The sequence below is a fragment of the Mauremys reevesii genome, linkage group 10 (genome assembly GCF_016161935.1).
Source record: "Mauremys reevesii isolate NIE-2019 linkage group 10, ASM1616193v1, whole genome shotgun sequence".
Classification (NCBI taxonomy): domain Eukaryota; kingdom Metazoa; phylum Chordata; order Testudines; family Geoemydidae; genus Mauremys; species Mauremys reevesii.
In genome coordinates, this window is record NC_052632.1 from 78,465,239 (window position 1) to 78,487,523 (window position 22,285).

At 59.3% G+C, this 22,285-nt stretch overlaps 1 protein-coding gene across 1 annotated transcript in view; it reads left to right on the plus strand.

Annotated features, from left to right (window-relative positions):
* The window catches only part of MYO15A (myosin XVA), an 82,087-nt gene that overhangs the window by 26,369 nt on the left and 33,433 nt on the right, over positions 1–22,285 (plus strand). The window contains exons 23-44 of the mRNA XM_039493381.1: positions 273–318; positions 1,888–2,012; positions 2,388–2,505; positions 4,044–4,219; positions 5,041–5,125; positions 7,206–7,259; positions 7,792–7,873; positions 8,689–8,819; positions 9,977–10,072; positions 10,830–11,065; positions 11,590–11,768; positions 12,384–12,456; positions 13,004–13,195; positions 13,864–13,976; positions 14,508–14,602; positions 15,567–15,687; positions 17,036–17,097; positions 17,524–17,676; positions 19,903–19,957; positions 20,955–21,093; positions 21,499–21,601; positions 21,965–22,054. Of these exons, the coding sequence (XP_039349315.1) occupies positions 273–318; positions 1,888–2,012; positions 2,388–2,505; positions 4,044–4,219; positions 5,041–5,125; positions 7,206–7,259; positions 7,792–7,873; positions 8,689–8,819; positions 9,977–10,072; positions 10,830–11,065; positions 11,590–11,768; positions 12,384–12,456; positions 13,004–13,195; positions 13,864–13,976; positions 14,508–14,602; positions 15,567–15,687; positions 17,036–17,097; positions 17,524–17,676; positions 19,903–19,957; positions 20,955–21,093; positions 21,499–21,601; positions 21,965–22,054 (2,524 nt within the window). The remainder of the gene's footprint in view (positions 1–272; positions 319–1,887; positions 2,013–2,387; positions 2,506–4,043; positions 4,220–5,040; positions 5,126–7,205; positions 7,260–7,791; positions 7,874–8,688; positions 8,820–9,976; positions 10,073–10,829; positions 11,066–11,589; positions 11,769–12,383; positions 12,457–13,003; positions 13,196–13,863; positions 13,977–14,507; positions 14,603–15,566; positions 15,688–17,035; positions 17,098–17,523; positions 17,677–19,902; positions 19,958–20,954; positions 21,094–21,498; positions 21,602–21,964; positions 22,055–22,285) is intronic.

Sequence of the window (22,285 nt, forward strand, 5' to 3'; positions counted from 1 at the left end):
ACCACATAGTCACAATACACTGGTCTCCAGAACCAGAAGCTAAGACTCTCAGTGGGCCTAGGGGAGTTAGGTGCCTTGGGAAGTCCTGCTGCGGCGTGCTGGATCCCCCCGATGATCTGTGTGCTGGACACAGCTGGAGCTGCTTGGCTTGCTTGCCGTGTGCAGCAGAGACCTCCCAGCACTTCCCGGGAAGCCCTGTGGCCTCCAAGCTCGTGGGTTCCTTTGTCTCAGCTCCCCCAGCAGATAAACGTGTCTCTCTCTCTCCGATTCAGGTGCAACCCGTTCTTCGTCCGCTGCCTCAAACCCAACAACAAGAAGGTAAGAACGCGCCATGCGGCTGGGGTGGTGGTGGTGGTGGGGGCCAGATGCAGTGCCAAAGGCACGTCTCATTGACATAACCCCGGAGGGGGAGTTCCCCCTTCCCTCCCTGTTTCCATTAGTCCTGGGCGCGATGGAAATGGTGGGCTGGGGAACGGGCTGTATGGAGAGGGGGTCGGTGTCCCGAGAGGTCTTGTTCCTGTGCCGAGCAATGGCAGTGCCCACTGACGTCAGCTGGAGCTGTGGGTGCTCAGCGGCACATCTGAACATCACGTCCTAGCAAGGCACCCACGAAGGGATCCCGCTTTTAAAAACGGGGGCCAAAGTGACATGCCCAAGGCACCCTGCGAGCCTGTGGCGGGGCCGGGAATGGAAGCTGCAGTTCCTGACTCTCAGCCCTGGGCTTTACCCACTAGATCCTGCTTCTCCTTAGCACAGGGAGTAAGGCCTGGGTGTCCCGTATGGGCATTGCGATAAGTGCGCCCAACCCTGGCTGGGGTCACAGCGGGTGCTGTAAAGGGAGGGGGCAGCTGGTAGCCCAGTGCCTTTCAGTTCTGTGCCACGCGGCCTGCAGTGCATCTCCAGTGACACTGCTCCCCAGCCTGGATCCTATCGCTCTGAAGGCTGCTGGTGAGATGTCTGGCCTGCAGCTGTCTCATTGAACGAAGGGAGACAATGCACCGAGACCGGACCACACCCATTGTCTGGCTTGTTTGCTCTCGAGCAAACACGCTTCCTGCTCTTTACCCGGCCAGAGAGCCAATAACACGCGGCATTGATGTCTGTCTCTGGCCTCACGCAATGCGTGTCCCAACTGTGCTCGGCTGGGTGGAATCTCAGGCCTGCTTAAGTGTGTGTGATCACATCGCCCTCTCGAGGCTGAAATTGTGAGTGCCTATAAGCCTTAATATCACCACACAGACTGCGCATTTGGCCGCTTAAGACGCATCCGGTCTGGGTGGCACCAACCACTTTGTTCCTGGAATAGCATTTGTCACAGCCGAGCAGACATAAGCTCTTTGCAAACGTGCGGCTTGACACTTTGTCACAAAGAGTGAGGCGAAGGAGCTCTGTCCGGAGAGGAGAACCCCCTTGGAGATCAGGCTTTAGTTGCCGGTAGCAGGAGGTTTGCAAGCAGATGAATTGCACAAAAGCATTTCAATAACATCAGGAAATGTGATGCTCTAGCCATGCTGTCTCGTATGCAAGAGCTTCCTCCTCCTCGCTGCCGCCTTCTCCATTTCACCCTCTCTCTTCTCCCCCCGACCTCTCCCCAACCAGTGACACTCCTCGCACCCAGACTCCGATTCAGCAAAGCTCTTAAGTAAATGTGTAGCTTCTGCTCCCACTGAAGTCAGTGGCCGGAAGTTGAGCATGTGTTTGAGTGCTTTGCTGAATCGAAGCGCCGAGGATGCTGCATTGTCCCCACACAGCCACCAGCCCTGTCTTCCTCGCTCCTGCTTCACTCACGAGTTGTCTGGTCCCCACTGCCCAATCCCCCTTTGGCTTGAACAGGCAATTAAAGCCAGACTGTAACCCCATCCCCCCCCGGCCTTTCCCCTTGCTCAGGAGCCAGCTGTCTTCGAGGAGGACATTGTCAGCAGCCAGCTCCGGTACTCTGGAATCCTCGAGACCATCCGCATCCGCAAAGAGGGCTTCCCGGTTCGCATCCCCTTTCAGATCTTCATCGACAGGTGCTGCTGCCTGGAGCTGCGGATTCCAGACTGAGAAGCTTTGGGATGGGGGTGGGAAGGGGCATTTCCCAAGAGTGAGCTCGAGCAGACAGTGGGAGGGGTGGGGAGAGAGGGCAAGGTAGATTCCTCATCATTCAAATCAGTTGTAAAGGGGCTGGTCCCCCACACAGGGGGAACGCACTGTAGAGAGCAATCCAGTTCCGCCCCCCGCAGACGGCTCCTAACGGGTCTCCTCCCTCTCTAATTTAAATGAGTACTGGGGAGTATGTCTCCCGGATTTCTGTCCTGGGCCCTGTTCCTGGCTCTGACGTGGGTGGAATTACTCATGAGTTGAGTCTGGATTTCATGCATTAACTGTGCTCCCGGGCTCTATAGGTACAGGTGCCTTGTAGATATCCGGCCTGGCCTCACCCCAGATGGTGCGAGCTGCGTGGAGGTGCTGAAGAAGCTGTGTGCCGTGAGTCCTACCACGTACTGCATTGGAGTCAGCAAGGTACGGCTGTTGTCTTTCCCTTTGACCATGGCCAAGAAGGTCTGAGTAGCCTGGACAGGGGAAGGGAAATCAAGGGCAAGATGTTGTGCGGATTCCGCCCATGGTGAGGGCTTATGGCTGGCTGGGAATGGGATGATATCTCAGTCTGGGGGAACCCTGCACCATTTGTATCCTGTGGGCCACAGGGTCTGTTTGCAGGGACTGGCAGGGGAAGCTACCTCTGGAGGTTCCCTGCATGAACCAGCCACTCCAGGGAGGGTAGAGAAGGGCCTAGGTGGCCGGGTGACATTTGTCAAGGTTGGTGGACTGTTAGGGTCAACGCCTGCAAACAGAGTTAAATCCCAAACCGTAATGACGGGCCTGAGGTCACATTTTCAGTTGTGCCCACACAGCGGGCCCATGCAGCCATGCCCACGGAACGGCAAACCCTGCTTGCACGTGGCACGGCACTTGTGAATCAAGTAACTGCACTCACCGGTGGCCCTGGTGTGCAGAGTGGGTTCTCCACATGAACACTTACCTGTTTGCATTGCAATCCTGGCAACGCCGTGCACACCGTTGCACACGCACTTTTAGCACATGCACGATATGGAAATTAAACCCTAACCCTAATGATATTTCCTGGGTCTGCCCTGTCTGTCTGTCTGTGTCCATCTGTCGTCTTGTGTCTTTGGCTTAGATTGGAAGCTCTTCGGGGCTGGGGCTGCATGTGGTTCTGTGTGGAGTCTTGGTCTCTGACTGGAGCTCCTACATGCTACCGCCATACAAATAATAATCATGCTAATTATAATAATAATCCAGCCCAGATTGTGCAACGCTCATTTGTCTGAATCTCATCAGTTCGTGCCTGCCAGAGGCCTCCTGGAAGAATAAACCACGCCAGTATTGCCAACCCCAGAAGTTCAAAAATCATGAGTCAGACCCCCCAACTATCATGTGATTGGCCCCAATATTATGAGATTTAAAAAAAATAGGTTATGTTTTTGATTTGGCTTTGATTTTTGAATTCCCCCTGTGTGGGGGGCAGTTACAGTATGTGATCTCCCCCTGCTCCACCCCCTGGGGTGTGTGGGACAATTACTAGAGCCAGTAAGGTGGTTCTGGCCCTGCTGCAGAAGCTCTTGCTGTTGCTTGATGGTGCAGAGCTTCCAACTTCTCCCCAACCCCCAAATTCTAATTAATGAATTCTCTGTCCCTCCCCCAGCCCCACATCAGCTCTGCCCCCACGCTCCACAGCCTCACTTGCAGGTGCAGGGGCTCCTCACTGCCTCGCTTCCCAGCCTTGGTGTAGCAAGAATCGAGAGGGACCGGGGGGGGGGGAGGAGAGCGGAGGGGGGGGGGAAGCAGGGAGCGAACTGACCCAGTGCTCACAGGAGGGAGGGGCAGGAGGAAGCGAAAAGATCCTCAGGGCAGGTCAGTGGGAGCTGCTGGGGCAGGAGCAGGAGCAGGACCCAGCCTGGCTGCTGTCGTTTGGGTAGGTGGGTGAGCTGGTCAGAAGCTGCCCCCCTGATGCCTTTTCTCTCTCCCCCTGCTGCCAGCTGTTCATGAAGGAGCACCTGTACCAGCTGCTGGAGAGCAAGCGGGACCGTGCCCTGCACCTGGCAGCGCTCACCCTGCAGCGCTACGCCCGCGCCTTCTTCATCAAGAAACGCTTCCGCTCGCTGCGCCGCAAGATCATCCTCCTCCAAAGCCAGTCCCGGGGCTACCTGGCCAGGTGCTGGGGGGCGGGGCACTGCTGGGATGCCGCTCTGCCCTGCCGTCAGGGGCCCAGCCAGCCGCTCGCTCTCCTGCTTGGGCACGAGCTACTGGGGGACCAAAGCCGACACCAAGGCCCCAAGCCCTTCGGGGAGCCCCTGGGCTGAGTTTCAAGTGGCCCTACGCTGAGCTTTGGGATCAGGCAGGATCCAGGCAAAGCCAAACCGTTTCCATGGGCAGAGCATAGACTATTGGGGACACATTCCAAAGTGAAACACAGGGGAAAATCTGCCCCCACTGCACTGGTGTCAGGGCCTGTGGAGTAGGCATGACCTTTCACCCCACGGCAACCCCCACCCCCGAGGACCTGATCCAAAGGCAAGACTCCCATCAGCATCAGTGGGGCTTGGCTTGCGCCCCCAGCCTCTGTGTTACCTGTAGGTAGAATCCAAACCAGCAGGGCACCTGCAAGCGAGCCAGGCTGCCCACCGGAATTAGAGGCTGGGCTGAAAATCACTGTTCTCTCCCTACCCATTCCAGCCAGAAGTTGGGGAAGGGAGGACGGGGAGTTGGACTGGGAGCATCTGGCAGCAGACGGGGGACAGGCTGATTCGGTGCTATGGGAGCACTCCGGTGTCACGCACCTATGGCCAGTGCTGCTCAGGCAGAGCCCAGAGTCCCTTCCCTGTGCCTGACGTCCCACCTTCCCGAAGCTGAGCTACTTGCTCCTGCTGCTTGGGCAGTGCCAGGGGCTTCCCCCCTGGGCTGGGATCCGTGTCCGGGGCCCGGGGTAGAGACTTCCCCCTCCCCCTCTAACCGCGGGGTTGCTGTCCCCTGCAGGCAGAGGTACAAGCGGCTGAGGAAGAGTCTGATCAGGTTCAGGTCCCTGGTGCACATGTATGTGAATCGCAGGAGGTACCTCAAGGTGAGAGCAAGTGGCCACTGGCTGGCGCGGCGGGATGGCCGGGCCAGATGTGGTGCAGGGGGAGGGTATGGGCGGGAAGGGGGTCGTGCTGTGGGCCTGTATCGCCGGGAGCTCCGTCAGTCAGGACTAAGGGGCAACAGCAGAACTGTGAGGGGCCCAGGGGGTGGAATAGCAGGCCAGGATTGAGGGGCACTGGCAGAAGCTTGCACTGGCTGTACTTGTCTCTAGCTTGTGCTGTAGCACCAAATTCACCCAGAAAATCCAGAGTGTATTTTAGTGTAGGGGTGTCGTTACCAATCGCCCAGGCAGAAGTAAGGACATAAGAACGGCCAGGCTGGGTCAGACCAATGGTCTGTCTAGGGCAGGATCTTGTCTTCCAATGGCGGCCGGCGCCAGATGCCCCAGAGGGAGTGAAGAGAACGGCAATTTATCGAGTGATCCATCCCCTGTCGTGTAGTCCCGGCGGGTCCCGGCTCCTGCACTGTGTGGCGGTGGTGCAGTCGTACCATCTAGAAGCTATGGGCCTGTGCCACTCGGGGCTGGTGTTAGTGACAGCCACTTTGCACAGGGCCAGCGACGCTGCGTCATTGTGCCCAGCGGGTGTGACTCCGACCAGACATGTGAGAGACACCGACATTGACGGAATTCACCCAAACCTGATGGGAGTCTTTGAAAGTGTGTCTGCTCCCTGCCCCACCAACACAGGGGCACTGACTGGCTGTCACATGGGCCAGGAACTGGTCTGCCTAAGAGGAGCAAGAGCCCAATGCTGGCACGTGCCCAGAAGCCCCTGGAGAGGTGTGAGATTGCAGAGGGAATGGCGTTCAGATCTTGGACTCTGGGAGGCCAGTCCCGTGGCCAGGGCAGGATCCCGGGGGCCAGAGCCAGCTGCTGGAACTCAGAGCATCCTGTATGCTCCTGGTCCACTGTCAGTGGATCTGATCTTCTTACCCATGGTGCTGGCTGGGCGTTTTCCCCTGCTGGCTGGGGCCTCAGGAGGCTCTGGGTAGCCGACGGGGGGGCACAGATCCAGCTGTGCCTGACCCCCCTGCCTAAGGGAAGGATGGAGGGCTGGGAGCTGCAGAGCTTCTGAGATGCTCCCCCAGGGTGAGGAGCCCCCAGTGGCCACTTGCCTGTGCTAATGCCCAGCCCTGCCCCTGGCTCCCTCCTCACCATCTGGCCCTCAGTGCTCCCAGTTCGGAGCAGAGACGCTCTGGCTGCTGTGCTGGAGGCGGGAGATCCGAGCCAGGCACCCGAGTGCCGGCACAGGAGGATGGGTTAAGCCTTGGCTTAGCCAGCTCTGTAGGCAGACAGAGCAGCCTCAAAGCAGCGAGTCCCGCCCCGGCCAGCTGTGCAGGGACTGGCACATCCCCTGCCCCAGGCCCAGCAGCAGTAGCAGCACTGTGCCCCCGGGAGCCAGTCGGGGCCATGAAGAGCGTCCGGTTCCAGCTGGATGGCAAGGACGCGGTGAGTAACCAGCAAGAGCGTCCGCCCAGCCTAGCAGGGTGACAGGGCCGAGCCCAGGCAAGCTAGAGGCAGCATCTGTGCATGTGCAGGAGGGATCCTGGTGCCCTCTCCCAGGGCTTTCCTGTGTGCGGGCACCGGGCTGTCTTCTGAGACCGATGGGCCCCGGGGCCGGTCTCCTGCTGCCTTTCACCAGGGTGGATCCTAGCGCTCAGGAGAGGATAGAGGCAGGCGTGGTGCAGGCGGGGGCTGGGCACCCTTCCCACACCCAGCTCCGCTGATGCCCCCCCAATACAACCTGCAGCCCCCTGCTATCCCAGTGCTGGGCTCCCCCTCACCGCTCTGCCGAGGGGGTGCTGGCAACAGGGGAGCCCCTCCAGGTCATGCGTGTCCATGTGCTGTCCAGCCACCAGCCCAGCCTGCTGTACCTCGCGGTACAGACCTCTGATCCTGCTGGTTTGGCTTCATTCCCGCATCATCCTCCCGCGCCCCTCCCATCCCGGCCAGATTCCTAGCGGGCAAGTGACCCGGCCCAGGCAACCGGAGCCATTCGCACAGCAGCCGGCTGGGTGTGTGTCGCTGCTGCTCTCCACGTGCCAATGTGCTCTGGTTTCAGAGGAAGGAGGAGGCTCGCAGGCGGGCGGAGGAAGAGAAGAAAAAGGCTGAGCAGGTAATGCCTGGTGGGCTCAAGTGCGCGCATGCTGGTGTGTGGACGTGTGAAGTGTGTGTGTAGCACATGCCGTGGTGGGTGCGTGAGTGCACTGGTGTGTGGGTGTGATGGATGCACGTGGGTGTGGGTAGAGGGCTCACGTTGGACGGCTGTGGGGGGGGTGCATGCCAGTGCCACTCTGTGTGCGTGTGTGTGTGTGTGTGTGTGTGTGTGTGTGTGTGTGTGTGTGGTGGGTGAGGTGTGCCTGGGCTGAGGGTGGGGTTACGGTAGCTGCCCACTGGAGCAATTCTGAGTCACGTTCCGCTGTTGCCTACGTCAGCTGGATTCACCCTCATCCTTATGCTTGGCTAGGATAGTCGAAGGACTCAGGGCCCATCTCTGGGCCCTGCTACGGCTGTGGTCTGGGAGCCCCGCACAGGGGATTGGACCTAGAGAGGTGATGTGGGGGGGAGCCTGTTAGGTCATCCAGCGCTCCAGCTCAGCACCGGAGGAGAGCATGACGGTGACAGGTGTCTCTGTGCTCTGCTCTCAGGAGCTGACCAAGAGGGAGGTGGTGGATGTAACGCACCTGGAAGTCCCCGCTGAGCTGGCGGGGCTGCTGGAGCTGGCAGCAGGTAAGCGCTCATTTCCCACAGAGAGCTGGGAATGGTCCAGTGGGGATCCAGGCCACTAGCAAAGTCAGCTTCAGCAGCACCGGCCTCCTGTCTCTGCGGACGATCCCATAGGGCTGTTAACCCAAGACTGCCCTGCTCAGCCTCTGCCTGCTCTTGTGCAGCTCAGATGCCAGACTCCACCCCAGAGGTGGTTGCCCTGCAATGGTAGGTGAGGAGCTCCCTAAATCTAGGGGGTCAAATTCTAGCCAACTACTGCACCCCAGCGCCCCATGGGAGTCACAAGGGTGCAGTGGAGAAAAAGGACCTGTCCCCCAGCCTGTTAAATGCCTTGGGACCCTCAGGGAGAAAACCTGGCTAGAGATGGAAGCTGTTATCATGACCAAGTCTGCAACTAGAGCGACCCCTTCCCGGAGAGGAGGCAGCAGGAGGCCAACCACACTCGATTCTAGGTAGAGCTGTCTAGTGGTTAGAGCATGGGACGGGGTTCAGGATGCCTGGGTTCTATTCCCAGTTCTGTCATTGGCCTCTGGGCCTCAGTTTCCCCCTGGAATACTGTGAGGTTTAGCTGGGCCACGTTGGTCTAGGAGTCTCCAGAAAGAGTCAGCAAGCGCTGTCTCTGCCCTGCCCCCAGAAGGCGCTCAGCCCAGCCTCCTGGCTGCGCCAACATGGGTTTGATTCTGCCCTGCCCTGGACCTGAAGGATCCCAGGCCGAGACACCCCAGGGAGCGTCTGTTTGTTGTCTAATCCAGCGGCAGGGGCTGGAGCCTCTCCTCCTCCCGACCCCACTGACTCCTGGTGCCTCTGTTCTCCCCCAGCTCCCAAGATGGTGAATGCTCAGTGCGTCGTTCCAGTCCCTGCGCCCACACTGCAAACGGACTCCCAGCTCACCCTGCCACTCGACATCAACACCTACCCCATGGCCAAGTACGTGCGGGTCCACTTCCAGGTAAGGGAGGCACCGAGCAGCCCCCTGAGCCACCCCGTGCCCTCTAAAGAACAGGCAGTATAAGGAGGGAGTGATGCTCGGTTGTTAGCTGGGACCGGAAGCCAGGACACTGGGGTTCGATCTCTGTCTTTGGGAGGGAGTCAATCCTAGTGGTTAGAGAGCGTGCTGGGAGTTAAAACTCCAGGGCTCTCCTCCAGCTCTGGGAGAGAGTGTTAAGAGGTTACAGCAGGGGCCTGGGAGTCAGGACTCTGGAGTCTCTTCCCGCCTCTGCCACTGACTTGCTGAGTGACCTTTGGCAAGTTACTTACCTGTGCTTTCCCTGGCTGCAAAACAGGGCAGGTGGTGCTTACTGACCTCCCAGGGAAGTTAGGAGGGGCCTGATCCTGTGACATGCTGAGCACGGAGGACACTGAGGCTTGGATGCAAGGGGCTCCCTCCAGGCAGATTGTAGCATCTGTGAATGGGCCTGAGCTTAAAGGGACTTGGCTGAGAGAAAATCAGATGATTGGAGAAAGGAAGCATGTTTCTCTGTGCTACCGGCTCCCCTTTGATCAGTGAATCAACGTCCCTGCCCTGTGCGTGCCATGTGCCTTCTGAGTTTCACTCAGCCCGGGCTGGGACCCTAGCCGGTTTTGTTCTAGTCCAATGTGTCGTTCGGGTCTCGCATACAGCAGGATGCCACAATCCACAGGCAGATGTTTGCATTTTTGTCCAGAAGATCTTGTTGTCTCACACGTTTCTCTTCCCAGGAGATTGTGCACAGCATCTGCTGCTGCACAGGGGCCGGGTCCTGCTCTCCGCACTGCTCCTGGAGTGATGGAGTCACTCTGTGTCTGAGAGCAGAATATGGCCCCTCGGTCGGCATTTGGCCTGTGCCTGTCTCGTGCAAGTGGCGTGTGCCCGCGTAGGGCTGCTGTCTGACAGACCGTTCTGTATTTCTACAGCGGGATGCTCCCCTACCTCCCTCACTTCCCAGCAGGACACGCTGGGATTAGACGTTTGGTGCTGGGGGATTTTGTAACGGTCCTTTAGTCACGTTCCAGCCAGGACCTTGCAATGGGCCTTGCCCATCATTGGCCTTCATGGCTGCCCATAGCCTGAGCTTTGCTGAATCCCTGCAGCAGAGTTCAATGCGCCTGTCCTCTGTTGCCCCGCAGGAGCCGTCGTTCGGGATGCTCACCGTGCCACTGGCGTCCCCGCTGACCCAGCTGGAGGAGGAGCTGGTGCCGGAAGCGCTCAGTCTGTTCAAGCTGGTAGGTCGGCGTTCACGGCGTCTCCTGGCCTCGTCCCCAAGGCCTCTGGTTTGTCCAGAGCGTCCCCTTGCGGTCTGGGGATTGCAGAGGGAAGGGAGCAAGGCTCCGTCCATCCAAGGGGTAGGAGGATTCGTGGCCAATGGGCATAAGTCCATAAATCAGTTTGGGCTGGAGGCCTGGGATGTCCCCTCATGTCCTACCTCCAGCCCCTGATCCCTGGCCTGACTGCTGACCTGGCCACAGGCACATGCTCAGAGGGGCCTTTCAGCAGGGATGGAGAGAAAAAGACCACCAGGAGTTCACAGCATTGCTATGGGACCTCATGGCTTCTCCAGCACCAGCCCAGCGCCCATGACGGGTGATGCTAAAGATCTTGACCCACCATCTCCAAAGGGGTGAAACCAGCCCACTCAGAGCCCAGGGTGGTGGGGCTGGGACAGGGAGCTCTTCAGGAGGAGGGCCAGCTCCTGCACCAGTGCTCTGCCCGGGGACCTGCCACCCCTGTCCCCTCTCAGGGATGGGGAGTGACACTGCACCAGGGCAGGCTGGGCTCAAAGGCAGGGGCTGGGTGTGGTGCTGGGACCAGCAGCTGTAGCGCGGATGGCTCCATGGAGATTGAGGATGCCTCCCAGGAGAAAAATTTCCGGGGGCACCCCTGGAAAGAAGGGGGAAGCCTGTCTGTGTTGGGGGAAGGGAAGGAGAGATTTCTGACCCTTGCTTGGTATCCCATTTCTCCTGGCCCCTCTCTCGGCGGTAGATTCTGCGCTTCATGGGTGACCCGCACCTCGGTGGCACCCCGGAGAACCTGTTTGGGAACTACATCGTGCAGAAGGGGCTCTCGGCGCCGGGCCTGCGGGACGAGATCCTGGCTCAGATCGCCAACCAGGTGTGGCGCAACACCAACGTCAACAACGAGGAGCGGGGCTGGCTCCTCCTGGCCGCCTGCCTCAGCGGCTTTGCCCCCTCCGCCGGCCTGGAGAAACACCTGCTCAAGTGAGCACTGGGGCTGGGGAGAGGCTGTGAGGGAGCCCAGAGGAGCCCACGGGACAGGGATGAACATCCCTCTGATGGTCCCAGTCTTGGGCTTCTTCTAGCCCCCTTAGCTGCCAGCGAACCCTATGGGAATCAAGGGCATCTGCACATACAGCTCCTCCGCAGGGCTCAAACCTCTGCCTCAAAACCTCTGGCTTGTACCCCTTGAGCTAAAGCAGGAACTCCTTTCGCTGTGCAGCAGCAGTAGGCTATTGTAATCCCTGGTCTGGCCTCTAGGGGGAGACATCAGCACTCACACTAAGCACAGGGTAGTCCATCAGCACCTGGAAAGGTTGGGGCTGTTGGATGCACACCTGGAGACATGCCCCTGCCTCGCGGCTCCATCAGGGCTTCCAGGTGACCTGTGGCGTTGCCTGGAGAGCGCAAGTCAGTGAAAGTCAAAGGAGGTTGGGTCCTGCTCCATTGTGCAGATGCACGTCCTGCTGGCCCAGCCCCCTCCCACGACGTCCGTCCTTCCTGTGTAGGTTTGTTTCCGACTACGCCTTTGATGGCTACAAGCCGGTGTGCCAGCACAAGCTGATGCAGGCCATGCTGAGGTCCCAGCTTGGGCCCGAGACAGCCCGGGCCTACCCACCGTCGCTGCTCGAGTGGACGGCCAACAGGCAGAGAGCAAGCATGGCCTTGGACGTCTACTGCTTCAACGGTGAGGGGCCTCTGGGACGAACCCAGGGGCCTTGGTCAAGACTCAGCCCGGGGGGCGAGGGGGATCGAGGGCGGCTGCAGGGAGAGGTGATGCCACTGATGGGCCTAGCAGGCACCCTGCGCACACCCCCATGGCTCAGTGGGGACGCACGGGGGTTAGTGAAGACAGAACGTGGCCCAGAGTCTGGGCTCTTGGGGGCGGATAAAGCCAGGATCTTGGGGAACCGGCCCCAGAGTGCGGGGCTGTGGGGGAAGCAGGGAGGCTGGTGGCTGGGCTCTGCGCTTGCAAGGGAGATCAGGACTGAGCGGCAGAGGCAGTCTGGGAAGCGCTGTGCAAGGGGAAAATGGGATGGGGGGTGAGGGAGTGGGGGGCTCAGAAATTGGGTGGAGCCCAACATTTGGGTGCACCCCAGCCCTCATTTAGCCTTAACCATCCTGTTTCCATCCCTTCCCCAGGCCCTTCTTTCTCTCCCCAGCCCCGGGGGCAGTTTTGCCAGTGTGTGCTCACTGCCCCACGTACCCAAACGGACCCCAGGTGGGGGGTGCGTGGGTCAGGGCTGGGGTTCGGCTGCTCGGTAACATGCAACGATTTGACCATCTGCTCTTAACTTCTCAGGTGACCGCTTCTCCTGCCCCATCCATTCCTGGAGCACAGGGGAGGAGCTGGCAGGGGACGTGCTGAAGCACAGGTAGGCGGGCTTTGGCCCTGCTGGGGACGGCCGGCGTCCCGACCACCTGCCCCATGGATCTGTCTGCTCCGTGTCCCACAGGGACCGTGAAAGCCCTTGTCCCACACTGTGCTAGGCAGAGCCGGCTAGGCTGGGGCTCTCTAGTCATGTAAGAAGCAGTGAATAGCTAACGCTACACAATTTGGATCCAGGTTCCCAATGGGCAGGGTGCATCCGGTCTGCGGAGCAAGGGGGCTCGTTCAGGCCTCATCTCTAGCCATACGCAGCCCCTTGGGCGCAAAGCAATGAGCCCTTCCCCAGCAGAGCCGCGGGGTATCGCAGCAGCGGCTGGCTGTGGAGCCGGTGGGCCCTGGTTCTATTTCGGCAGCTGTGGGTGCGTGTTGGGGGGTGAATGTCAGAGCAGCTGCTGCTGGGTCTCGATGCACGGAGGGCCAGGGCCTGGCCTAGTGGTGGGGTTGAGCAGGCCGGGCTCTGCTCTGTCTCCTCCTCGCTGCGTCCCCCCTCCGGAGTGCGCGCTCCTGCCTCAGAGGCTGTGCTTTGCCTGCAGGGGGCTGACGGACGGCTGGAGGGGCTGGTCCATCTCCATGAAGGATGGCGCCCAGTGGGCCGAGCTGGCTGGCCACGATTACATCCTGGACCTCGTTTCCGACCTGGAGCTGCCCAGGGGCTTCCCCAAGCAGAAATCTTATTTCATCGTCGCTTCAGAGGGGGCGGACAAGGGCAGCGGTGCCACCAGCGCGTAGGTATCCGGGGATGCTGAGTAGCCTAGGGGGGAGAGCCCGGCTGGGCCCGGGGGCTGCGTGGGAGCTCAGAACCCCAATGTGCAGACCTATTCCAGAGCCGCTTGGAGCATCTGGACGCCCTTCACAGCAGCCCTGCTTTTAAAGGGACAGCTACCAGAGCGCCGGGCCCCTTTGAAGCTCCTGATCATTCAGCTGCACAGTGTGCAGCGTACGTACCACTGCATGCACTGCAAATGCGTTCTGAGAGGCGGGAGGTGTGGCCATCAGAAGGAGGCGTGGCCAGAAGAGGGGGTGTGGCCTGTGGAGGGAGGTGTGGCCTGTGGAGGGAGCGGAGCATAGGACTGGGAGCCAGGAACAGCTGGGATCTTATCACATCAGGGCCACTGGCTCACTTTGACCTTAGGCGTCCGGAAGGGCAGAAATCGTGCGAGCTCAGCTGCTGGCAGGAGTGTTTGGGCAGAGTGGGATGAGAGCCCATTGCCAGACCCTCAGCCTAGCCCTGCCTCAGAGCCGGCTGCACGCAAGGTCTCCACCTCAGCACGTCTCCAGCAGCGATGATGCCAGCAACCGCCTGCAGTCCCCAGCAGAGAAAGAGAAAGCAGTGAGGGGTGGAGATTAAACAGCTGTTCCCTCTTTATGCCTCCCCCCCTTTTTTTCTCTGTAGAGTATTCGGACAGGGCTTGGATTCGGACGAGGAAGTCCCTCCTCCCCCATTCACAAAGGCCCCCACTGTGCCGCCTCCAAATACCCCTGACTCAGATGGATATTACAGTCGTGGTAAGAGTCAGACTCTCCTTCCTGTAGCCTTCTCCCCCCAGACTGGGCCCCTCTTTCCACGGACAAAGCAGTGCAACTCCCATTCACTTCAGGATCCAGCTCAAAACCATCTCGGCCTGGGGCTTTAAAACAGGGCCACCCAGAGGATTCAGGGGGCCTGGGGCAAAGCAATTTTGGGGGCCCCTTCCATAAAAAAAAGTTGCAATACTATAGAATACCATGTTCTCGTGGGGGCAACCCTTCCCATAATGCACCTGACCACTCCTGGTCTCTGTGAGGGAGAGGGGTTTGAGGGCCCTCCTGACCCGATGCCCTGAAGCATGAGATTTGGTCACCCCCGCTTTAGCCTGCAGAGAAGTTAGTGTCACCGTGGCCATGGAATTATCCAGTATAGACTCTGGAGTGCAGGGAGTTTCGCGGTTACGGGCCATTAGCCCATGAACCTGGGAAGCGTTTGGAAGCAATAGGCACTAGTCAGCCAACACCTTCCTCTTCAGCTAACTCTTCCTCTGCCCGTTGTGACCCCACCAGCAGATTCCGACACCGCCAGCGAAGCTCGAACGCACAAGGGGTTGGATCGTTACCTGGACAGTCTGTTTGACCCGGTCCTGTCCTATGGGAATGGGGTAAGGACAGTTCCCTGTTGGGAATGAGAAGAAGGGCGGCTGGGGCTTGGAGCCCTGCCCTACATCACGGGGGTGTCATTAAGGACTGTGAGGGGCCCAGCGACTAGGGAAATGGGGCCCAGGCAAGGACATAGATAGATCAAGGGAGTCACTGTCTTAACTGCAGCAGTTTCCCCCCGGGACCCTGAGGCGCTTGGGGGTAAGAGGGGAACGAACCACAGCAGAAAACTCTTTGGGGCTAGATTCACGGGGCAGCAGAGTCTGTGTCTGCGAGCCAGGCCCCCTGCCCAGTGTCAGCAAGGCTGGCGGGTTTAATCTGCTGTCTCTGCTGAATGGCTTAAGCACCAGGTTGGAAGCACGGCGGCTTTAAGTCTCTGGCACCTATGCACCTGTGTGGGCCCCTATGATCCCACAGCTCTTTGGTGAGAATCCGAGCTGGGTGGCCTCTGTTCTCCCACTTCCCTTCCCACCCCAGAGGTGGCTGCATTTCCATAGCAGGGGTGGTCCTTTGGGAGTGGCAGGAAAGGTGCTGTATAAACGTCACCCGCTATTATGTTACTGGAGTCTATTCTTGTCTCTTGTGCTGTGCCAGGTGGCAGGCCCCGGGAAGGGGATCAGTTACATTGCAGTTGGGAGGGCTGGATGGAGCCAACACCCTCATCTAGGCAAAACCATTAGGTGGGCTCCCGGAATGGGGGCATGGGGACGAGTTAGCCCGAGAGAAGCTAAGAGGCATGAAACCTCAGTTGTTACAACCTCAGCCGTGGTCGCTTTCGGCTCCCTACCTGTCCCTTGCGAGTGCAGCGTTAGTGGGGAAGGAGCTGTCACTCGATCTCCCTGGCCTGGATGTTCCCTGGCACTTGTCTGCCGTGGCTGGGATCACTTTCCAGCCTGCCACCGAGGCTCCCGCCCCTGCCACCCTTGAACCTTTGTGTGCTCTGTTCCCGCCTCTCTCCCGTGCCAGGACTTGGAGAAGCCGGCTGCTGTCTCCCGGAAGATGAAAGGAGGAGGCCGGGTAGGAGGTGGGGGCAGCAATGTGGACCAAGGCAGTGCCAGAGCACCCATGGAGATGCCCCAGCAGACTGGTGAGCGTGGGCAGAGCCTCCTGGCCTTGCACAGGGCAATGCCTGCCAGAGGCTCTATTCCCAGCTCTGCCACAGGCCTGCTGGGTGACCTTAGGCAAGTCACTGCCCTGCTCTGGGCCTCGGTTTCCCCATCTGCACAGTAGGGATGATTATCATAATACCTAGCTCATGCCTAGCGCTTTTCATCCATGCATCTAAGTGGCTTTACGCAGGAGGGCAGGATCACTGTCCCCATTATACAGATGGGGAAACTGAGGCATGGGAGGGGAAGTGACTTGCCGAAGGTCATTCAGCAAAGCAGTGGCAGAGCAGAGCTGGAACTTGAACCCAGGTCTAAGTCTCAGTCCAGTGTCCTGTCCAGTAGGCCACACAGCCTCCTTCCTCAGCTGGGAGGGGCGAGGTCAGGTGTGTGGATGTGTGAGATCTGTGGCCAGAAGGAGCTGCAGGAAGATTGCTTGCCCTATGCTTGTGAGCAGAGGGCTGCGTGTGTTAGGGGACTCTGAGCACATCCCAGGGGAGGCTACAGCCCCAGGAGACGCTATAGGGGTATGCTAGGGCCAGATTCCCTCAGGGAAGTTGAACTCACTAGGAGCTGGGACAGTCTGGCTCCTTCCGTCCCACCTGATTTCAGTGGGTCTGGCTGGCTCAGTGACCATGGGGTCTTCCCCTTCTGAGGCTTGAAATGAGTCTTAACTACCCACCTCCCCACTCCACCCCCAGCTTTGAGGTGATTGGCTGAAGGCTGGGACTGGAGTAATGGGGCGGGGGGCTTCAGTGGGGCGGGTGGAGATCTCAGCCTGCCGGCCAAGGACATTCCCGTATCTCTCCCACAAAGAGGGGTGGTGCCCGGAACGCAGGCGCCTCTGGGAGCAACATGCCCATATTGCTGCACCCAGGACGGTCGGGCAGATGGGCCGTGAGCGAGCCATCCTGCTGCAGAAAACGCGGCTCCTTGGCACACGGTACACGCAGGATCCAGCCCCGGCTGGTAAGGGTGGCAGCGCTGCGAACCAGCGTGGGGCCTTCAGCCAGGAGAGGGTGGAGAGGGCTCCCTTTGAAGCCACAGTCTAGAGGGTTCAGGTGAGAGCAATGCAAGGCGCCCCCCTGTCCCTGGGCTGTGCACCCTGCCCCTGCTTTCCCAGCCACTCTGTCCTCTCCAGGTCCATGCCCTACACCCATCACCGCGGTGTCTGAGCCCCAGCGAGGCTGTGTGCACACTTCCAGGCTCCTGCGTTTGCTGGACTGCCCCCTTCTCTGCGCACGCCCAGGCAGCAGCTCTGTCCACCGGCCTTTGGCAAGCGCTTCCTGTTCTGGTTTCATCCCAGCTCCCTCCTCTTTGCATTTGCAGGTTTGCAGGATCCCAGCTTGGTGCTGCAGCGCGACCCCATCAAGCAGCAGGCCCTGCTCCGGGTCAGTGGGGCCAGGGGACGTGGGGGGCACAGTAGGGGGCAGTGGTGAGGTGTAAAGCACACGCAACACACATGTCAGTACTGCAGGAGCTGTGGGGCTTTTCCCTTGCCGATTCCAGTGCCTTAGTTCAAAATGTGTAAAATCCCTGCCCGGGATAGTGACTGGGGTGCTGGAGGGGGCAGAGGCCCCAGGCACTAAGAGGCAATAGAGATGACAGGCCACAAGGACGTCAGGGTTTTAACACTCCCCTCCTACCCCAAGCGGGATGTGGTTGGGGCTGGAGATTTGGAGCAGCCTTGGAGGAAGGGGGCCTGGCCACTGGCTCACCTGGGATGAGCGAGGGGGTGTCTGAGGATGCGGTGGAATCCGGCCACGGGGCAGCGTGCAGCCTGTGCTCACACCCGCTTGCTCATTTCGGTGGCACAGGCTCGTCAGATCACCAGGCAGGCGACGGCTCTGCAGCAGCAGCAGGCGGACGGCACAGCCTCTCCCAGTGCCTCCCAGGCCACCAGCCCCAGACCTGCCGACAGAGCTCCCAGCACAGTCCAGAGCGTGCCCGGCACAGCACTGCCGCTGCAGGTGGGTCTGTCTCATGTGCCCCTGCTGGGGGGGTGGGAACGCATCCAGCCCACGTTCAGAGCAAGAAGTTAACCATATGGCCCTAAAATCCCTTTTCTCCGCTGTGAGCCCAAACCAGCCCCGGTGAGGAGTAGAACAGGGCTGGACCGAACCCTGCGTCTCTTGGCAGATCTCGTGTCCCCACTGCAGGTGGCTGAGCCCTGAGAAGGTGTGAGGCTGCCCTCCAGGGAGGCCGAGTGCTGCCGGACACCGGATGGCAGGCTCCCAAGCAGGGCCATCTCATTCTTCTCTCACAGGCTGGCACGGCCCTAGCCCTGTTTTATGGACCCTCCCTGGAGCTGCGAAGAGAGAAACAGAAGCCCCAGGGAGTGGGGGAGATGGACTCCCGCCACGGAGGGAGTGCCGGCCCCAGTGCGGTGCTAGGAGTAGCCTTTTGTTTGTATTGAAAGTGAATTTAGGACTGGCGTTGTGGGTTCAGCTCCGGTGGCGGCAGTCCCAACAGAGTTACCTCTGCCACTAGTCTCAGATCTAGAGCTGCTAGGAACACACAAAGACCAAGGAAAGAAACACGGACATTCACAAGAACAATGTCTAATATCTTTTATCCATTGTATTAACGCTGCCAACAGCGTATTGAGTATCCAAGGATAGATACATCCTACATCTGTCCAGGCACAAATTACAGCTACAGTTGTACTCACCTCCTCCTGGAGAGTGTTAGAGTCTGACAGGGCTCTCATGGATCATCAGGAGAGGGATGGCTTCTGCTGGAGTTTTCCCATAGGAAGCTCGATTTTCCAACTCTGGGCACCCTCTTTTATCATGTGATTCTGACTGCACCTCATCCTCTGCGCCTGTGCGTGAAAGTATCAACCCTCTTTTTCCTTATTTGTGTTGTGTCTCCTCAAAATATGGGGGTACCCTGTTTCCCATAGGTTGTGTGTAGTTCCTTTTATCCTCTGGACCTGTATCCTGCGGTTAAGGCACGTGTTTGAAAAAACTGTGCCGCTAGAACATTTTGTGATCTAAAATTAATTTTACGGCTAATTTTTCACAATACCATCCCTTGGCACTTCTCTTCCCGTAAGCTTATTGCATTGGGTCATTCTTCGGTCACTTACTTATGGCCTAGTAGGGCTAAGCTAAAATCTTACAGGCCTCAGCCTGTAGGCTTTGCGTTTCACCCTCCTTACCTAATGCATACGTATCCCTTGACGTCTACTTCTATAACCCTAACCTCACACAACACCCAATACATAAATAATCAACTAAGTAATTGGCTACGTAGGGGACCCTGTGCTGCAGGGAGTCGGGTAGGTGACTCGGGGAGTCGGTGCTGGGCCCGGTGTGGTGCGAAGGGACCCTATGCCACAGGGAGGCGGGTAGGTGACACTCTCCCTTTGGAATCAGCACTGACCCTGAGGCCCCAGCTTGGAGAGAGAAAAGTGAGGTCCTGACCTGTGGTGACAATTCAAGCCCCTCGAGGGGTCACAGCCCCCAGTCCTGGCCAGATTCCAACAGATGAGTCCTGTGGGCTCCCTGAGCTCCCCTCTGCGCTGTCAGCTGAAGGGGCCCGTTTCGTTTCCTGCCCCCAGCTGTTGGGTGGTGGGGCTGCGCGCTGGGAAAGGCTCCAGTGTGTTCTGCCTCCCGGAGGTCTTGGATCCTGGGGGGTGCCCAGATACCACCTGCCCACGCTAGTAATTATGACTCCGCTCCAGGCAGCTTTCTACGGTGGAAATGTTACAATGGAGCCTTAACCACCCTCCTCCCGCCACCCCTCATTGCTCTGGGAGGACGTTAAAGACCCCAGGGCAGACAAGGAAAGACAAGGCATTTACCATCGAACCTGGGCCAGAATTGCCTTTCTGCCTCCACGCTTGTTCTACAGCGCACTGGGCTGCTTGGCACCCTCCCACCCCGAGGCAGCTGCATTTCGGGAGTGGGGGGGTGAAATGATCCCTGTACACTTTAAAGTGCTCTGGAATCCTTCGGGGCGAAAGACCCTATTGAACCAGAAGCCACCGTAGCAGCTGGACAGCCCTGCCCCATCATGGCCACCCCTCGCCAAGACAGTTTTCATGGCTGCTAAAGCCAGAAGGAATCACATGGTCTGGGCTCCTGCCTGGGACAGCACTTCCCCCAAATAATTCCTAGAGCGGCGCTTCAGACACCCCTCCCATTAAAGCCTGCTGATGTGACACACTCCTTCTCCTTCCCCCTGGCCAGAGGACGGCTGTGAGTGGGACACCAGCCAGGACGGCGGCCCTCTTGCAGAAAGCCGGTAAGGGATCAGCCACAAATACAGCCTCCCCTGGAGAAACCTGTCTTGGGTTGGGCTCTCACCCCTCCACCCCCGCAGGGACACCGAGATCAGCTTTCTAACCCCTTCCAGCCCCGAGCTTGCAGCTGTCGGGGGACGCTGACGCCCCGCCCAGGTGCATAGTGGTGCCGTGGGCTAACGTGGCAGCGCTTGCCTTTGGAGATCTGGGTTCGAATCCTGGCTTAGCACTGAGGGGAGCCTGGCTTTGGGTCTAGTTCCCATTGGTGTGGTTTGCTGCTGCTATTTGAAAATGACCCGCCATAGGGCTGGGAGTGCAGGAGGGCTGTGGGTGGGGAGTGAGGGGCATCAGCAGAGCAGGTGGGGGGAGCCCAGGACAGGTACAGGTGCTCCAGCTAAGGTTTCGGGGCAGAGAAGGGAAGGAAGTCGGGACTAGGTGGGGGTGGGGACGGCAAGTCAGAGCTGGGGGTGGGGCGGCAGGCCTGGGGGAAAGCGTGAGGGGTGACAGGAGCTTGCACAGCCTCTGGCTGGAGCCCCAAGCTCTCCCCCGGCACGTGACAAACACTTGACGGGAGCAAAGAGCTGCTCAGACACCTGTGCCTGCTCTGCAGGGCGTGTCCCAGAGCCTAGGCCAGGGTGGTGGAAGATTCCTGCGAGGGCGACCGGACAGCAAATGTGAAATATTGGGACGGGGGTGGGGAGCAATAGGAGCCTATATAAGAAAAAGACCCAAAAATCAACACTGTCCCTAGAAAATCGGGACATCTGGACACCCTAGTTCCTGAAGAGGTGGAGATAGAAGCCCAGCAGGGAGAGGCGGCCCAGGGGGCACTGGGCTTGTGCATGGTGCTGGACAGAAGTCACAATTGTAGCTTGAGCCTTGCAAACCAGAGCAGGAGCCTTTCCCCACCTTCGGGGGGCAGGATTTCAATGCTGGAGCCTACCCCCCTCCTTGAGATTCTCAACCCAGCCTCCCGCTTGCTTCCTCCCTCCACGACAGCTCCTGCCTCCAGGCTGCGGGCTGATGAGCTGGTGCGGCCGGCCAAGCTGAGCTCGCAGCACTTCCCCGAGCCCACCCAGCACATCAAGAACATCATTAAGCAGTGCCAGCAGCCCGCCAGGCTCCCCGAGCCCATCAGGTGAGACCCTGGGCTGCCAGACCCGAAAGACAGGCCAGAACTCGGATCTCCTGCCCGAGCCCCTGCGGACATCAGCGTCTGATGCTGGGCTAGCGCTCACACCCTTAAAGCTGCAGGGACAGCAGCTGGGTTGCATTTCCCAGCCATGCATTAGCAGCAGCAGGGCTGGCTGGGCTCCCCGGATGATGCACCGGCTGGGAGGCTGTGATCTCCCTGGAGCAGCAGAGTCCCAGGAACTGTAACAGTCTGTTGCTGGCTCAAGGGGCAACCCCTTTAGCTCAGGGGATGAGGCCTTGTGCATAACACACACACACACACACACACACACACACTCTCTCTCTCTCTCTCTCTCTCTCTCTCTCTCTCTCTGAGCCTGCTCTGGCCCCTGGCTGTTTGTCTCTGCAGGAAGGAAGGTGGGAAGGTCTTTGTGAAGAAGATGGATCCCCATGAGGAGGCTATGATGATCTTAAAGGGGCAGATGTCAGTGGCGCCGGCCCCCCCAACAGCCGCTCCGGTACGAAAGCGCTGATTGGAAGGCACAGGCAGCTGTTCTCCCTGTCAATAACCTGGGGCGCTGCGGGACGGGGAGGTCCAGCTGCTTGCCTGGTGAATGCAGGGGCATGGGGTGCTGCTCTGCAGTCGAGCATTCAGAGTCCCCACCAGCTGGGGATCAGAGTCAGGGCTCCCAAGGAGAGCATGATCCCCAGGCTGGCCACTGCCTGGGCTGAACCGCAGTGATAGCTGGCAGGGCACCGCATGGGCCAGTGAGTGTCCCCCGCTCCTGCCCATGGGTGTGATAAGGGAGAGCCCCCCAGCCCGGGGAAGTGGCCTGATCCCTCACAGGAAGTTGGTCTCCATCTCTGTGTTGTAGGTGGCCAAGGAAGCAATAGCCATGGTGAAGCCTGTTACCAGCACCAAGAGGCCTTCGCCGCCATCACCAGCCGCCGTTCCCTCACCGGCTGCCACGGCCAGGTCTCCAGTGTCACCTCCAGGTAACAGCATGAGAGGCAGCGCAGCTTCATCTCCTCTGGGGTTCAGGGCTGGATGCCGGAGCCTCACGCTGTCCTGCCAAGTTCTGAAGGAGAGGGCTGGATAAGTGGCTGCCGTTCCCTCACCGGCTGCCCTGCGGCCAGGATATTTTCAGAGGTTTCCCTAGCAGTGAAGGCAGTGACGCTAGGCAGGATAAAGTGAC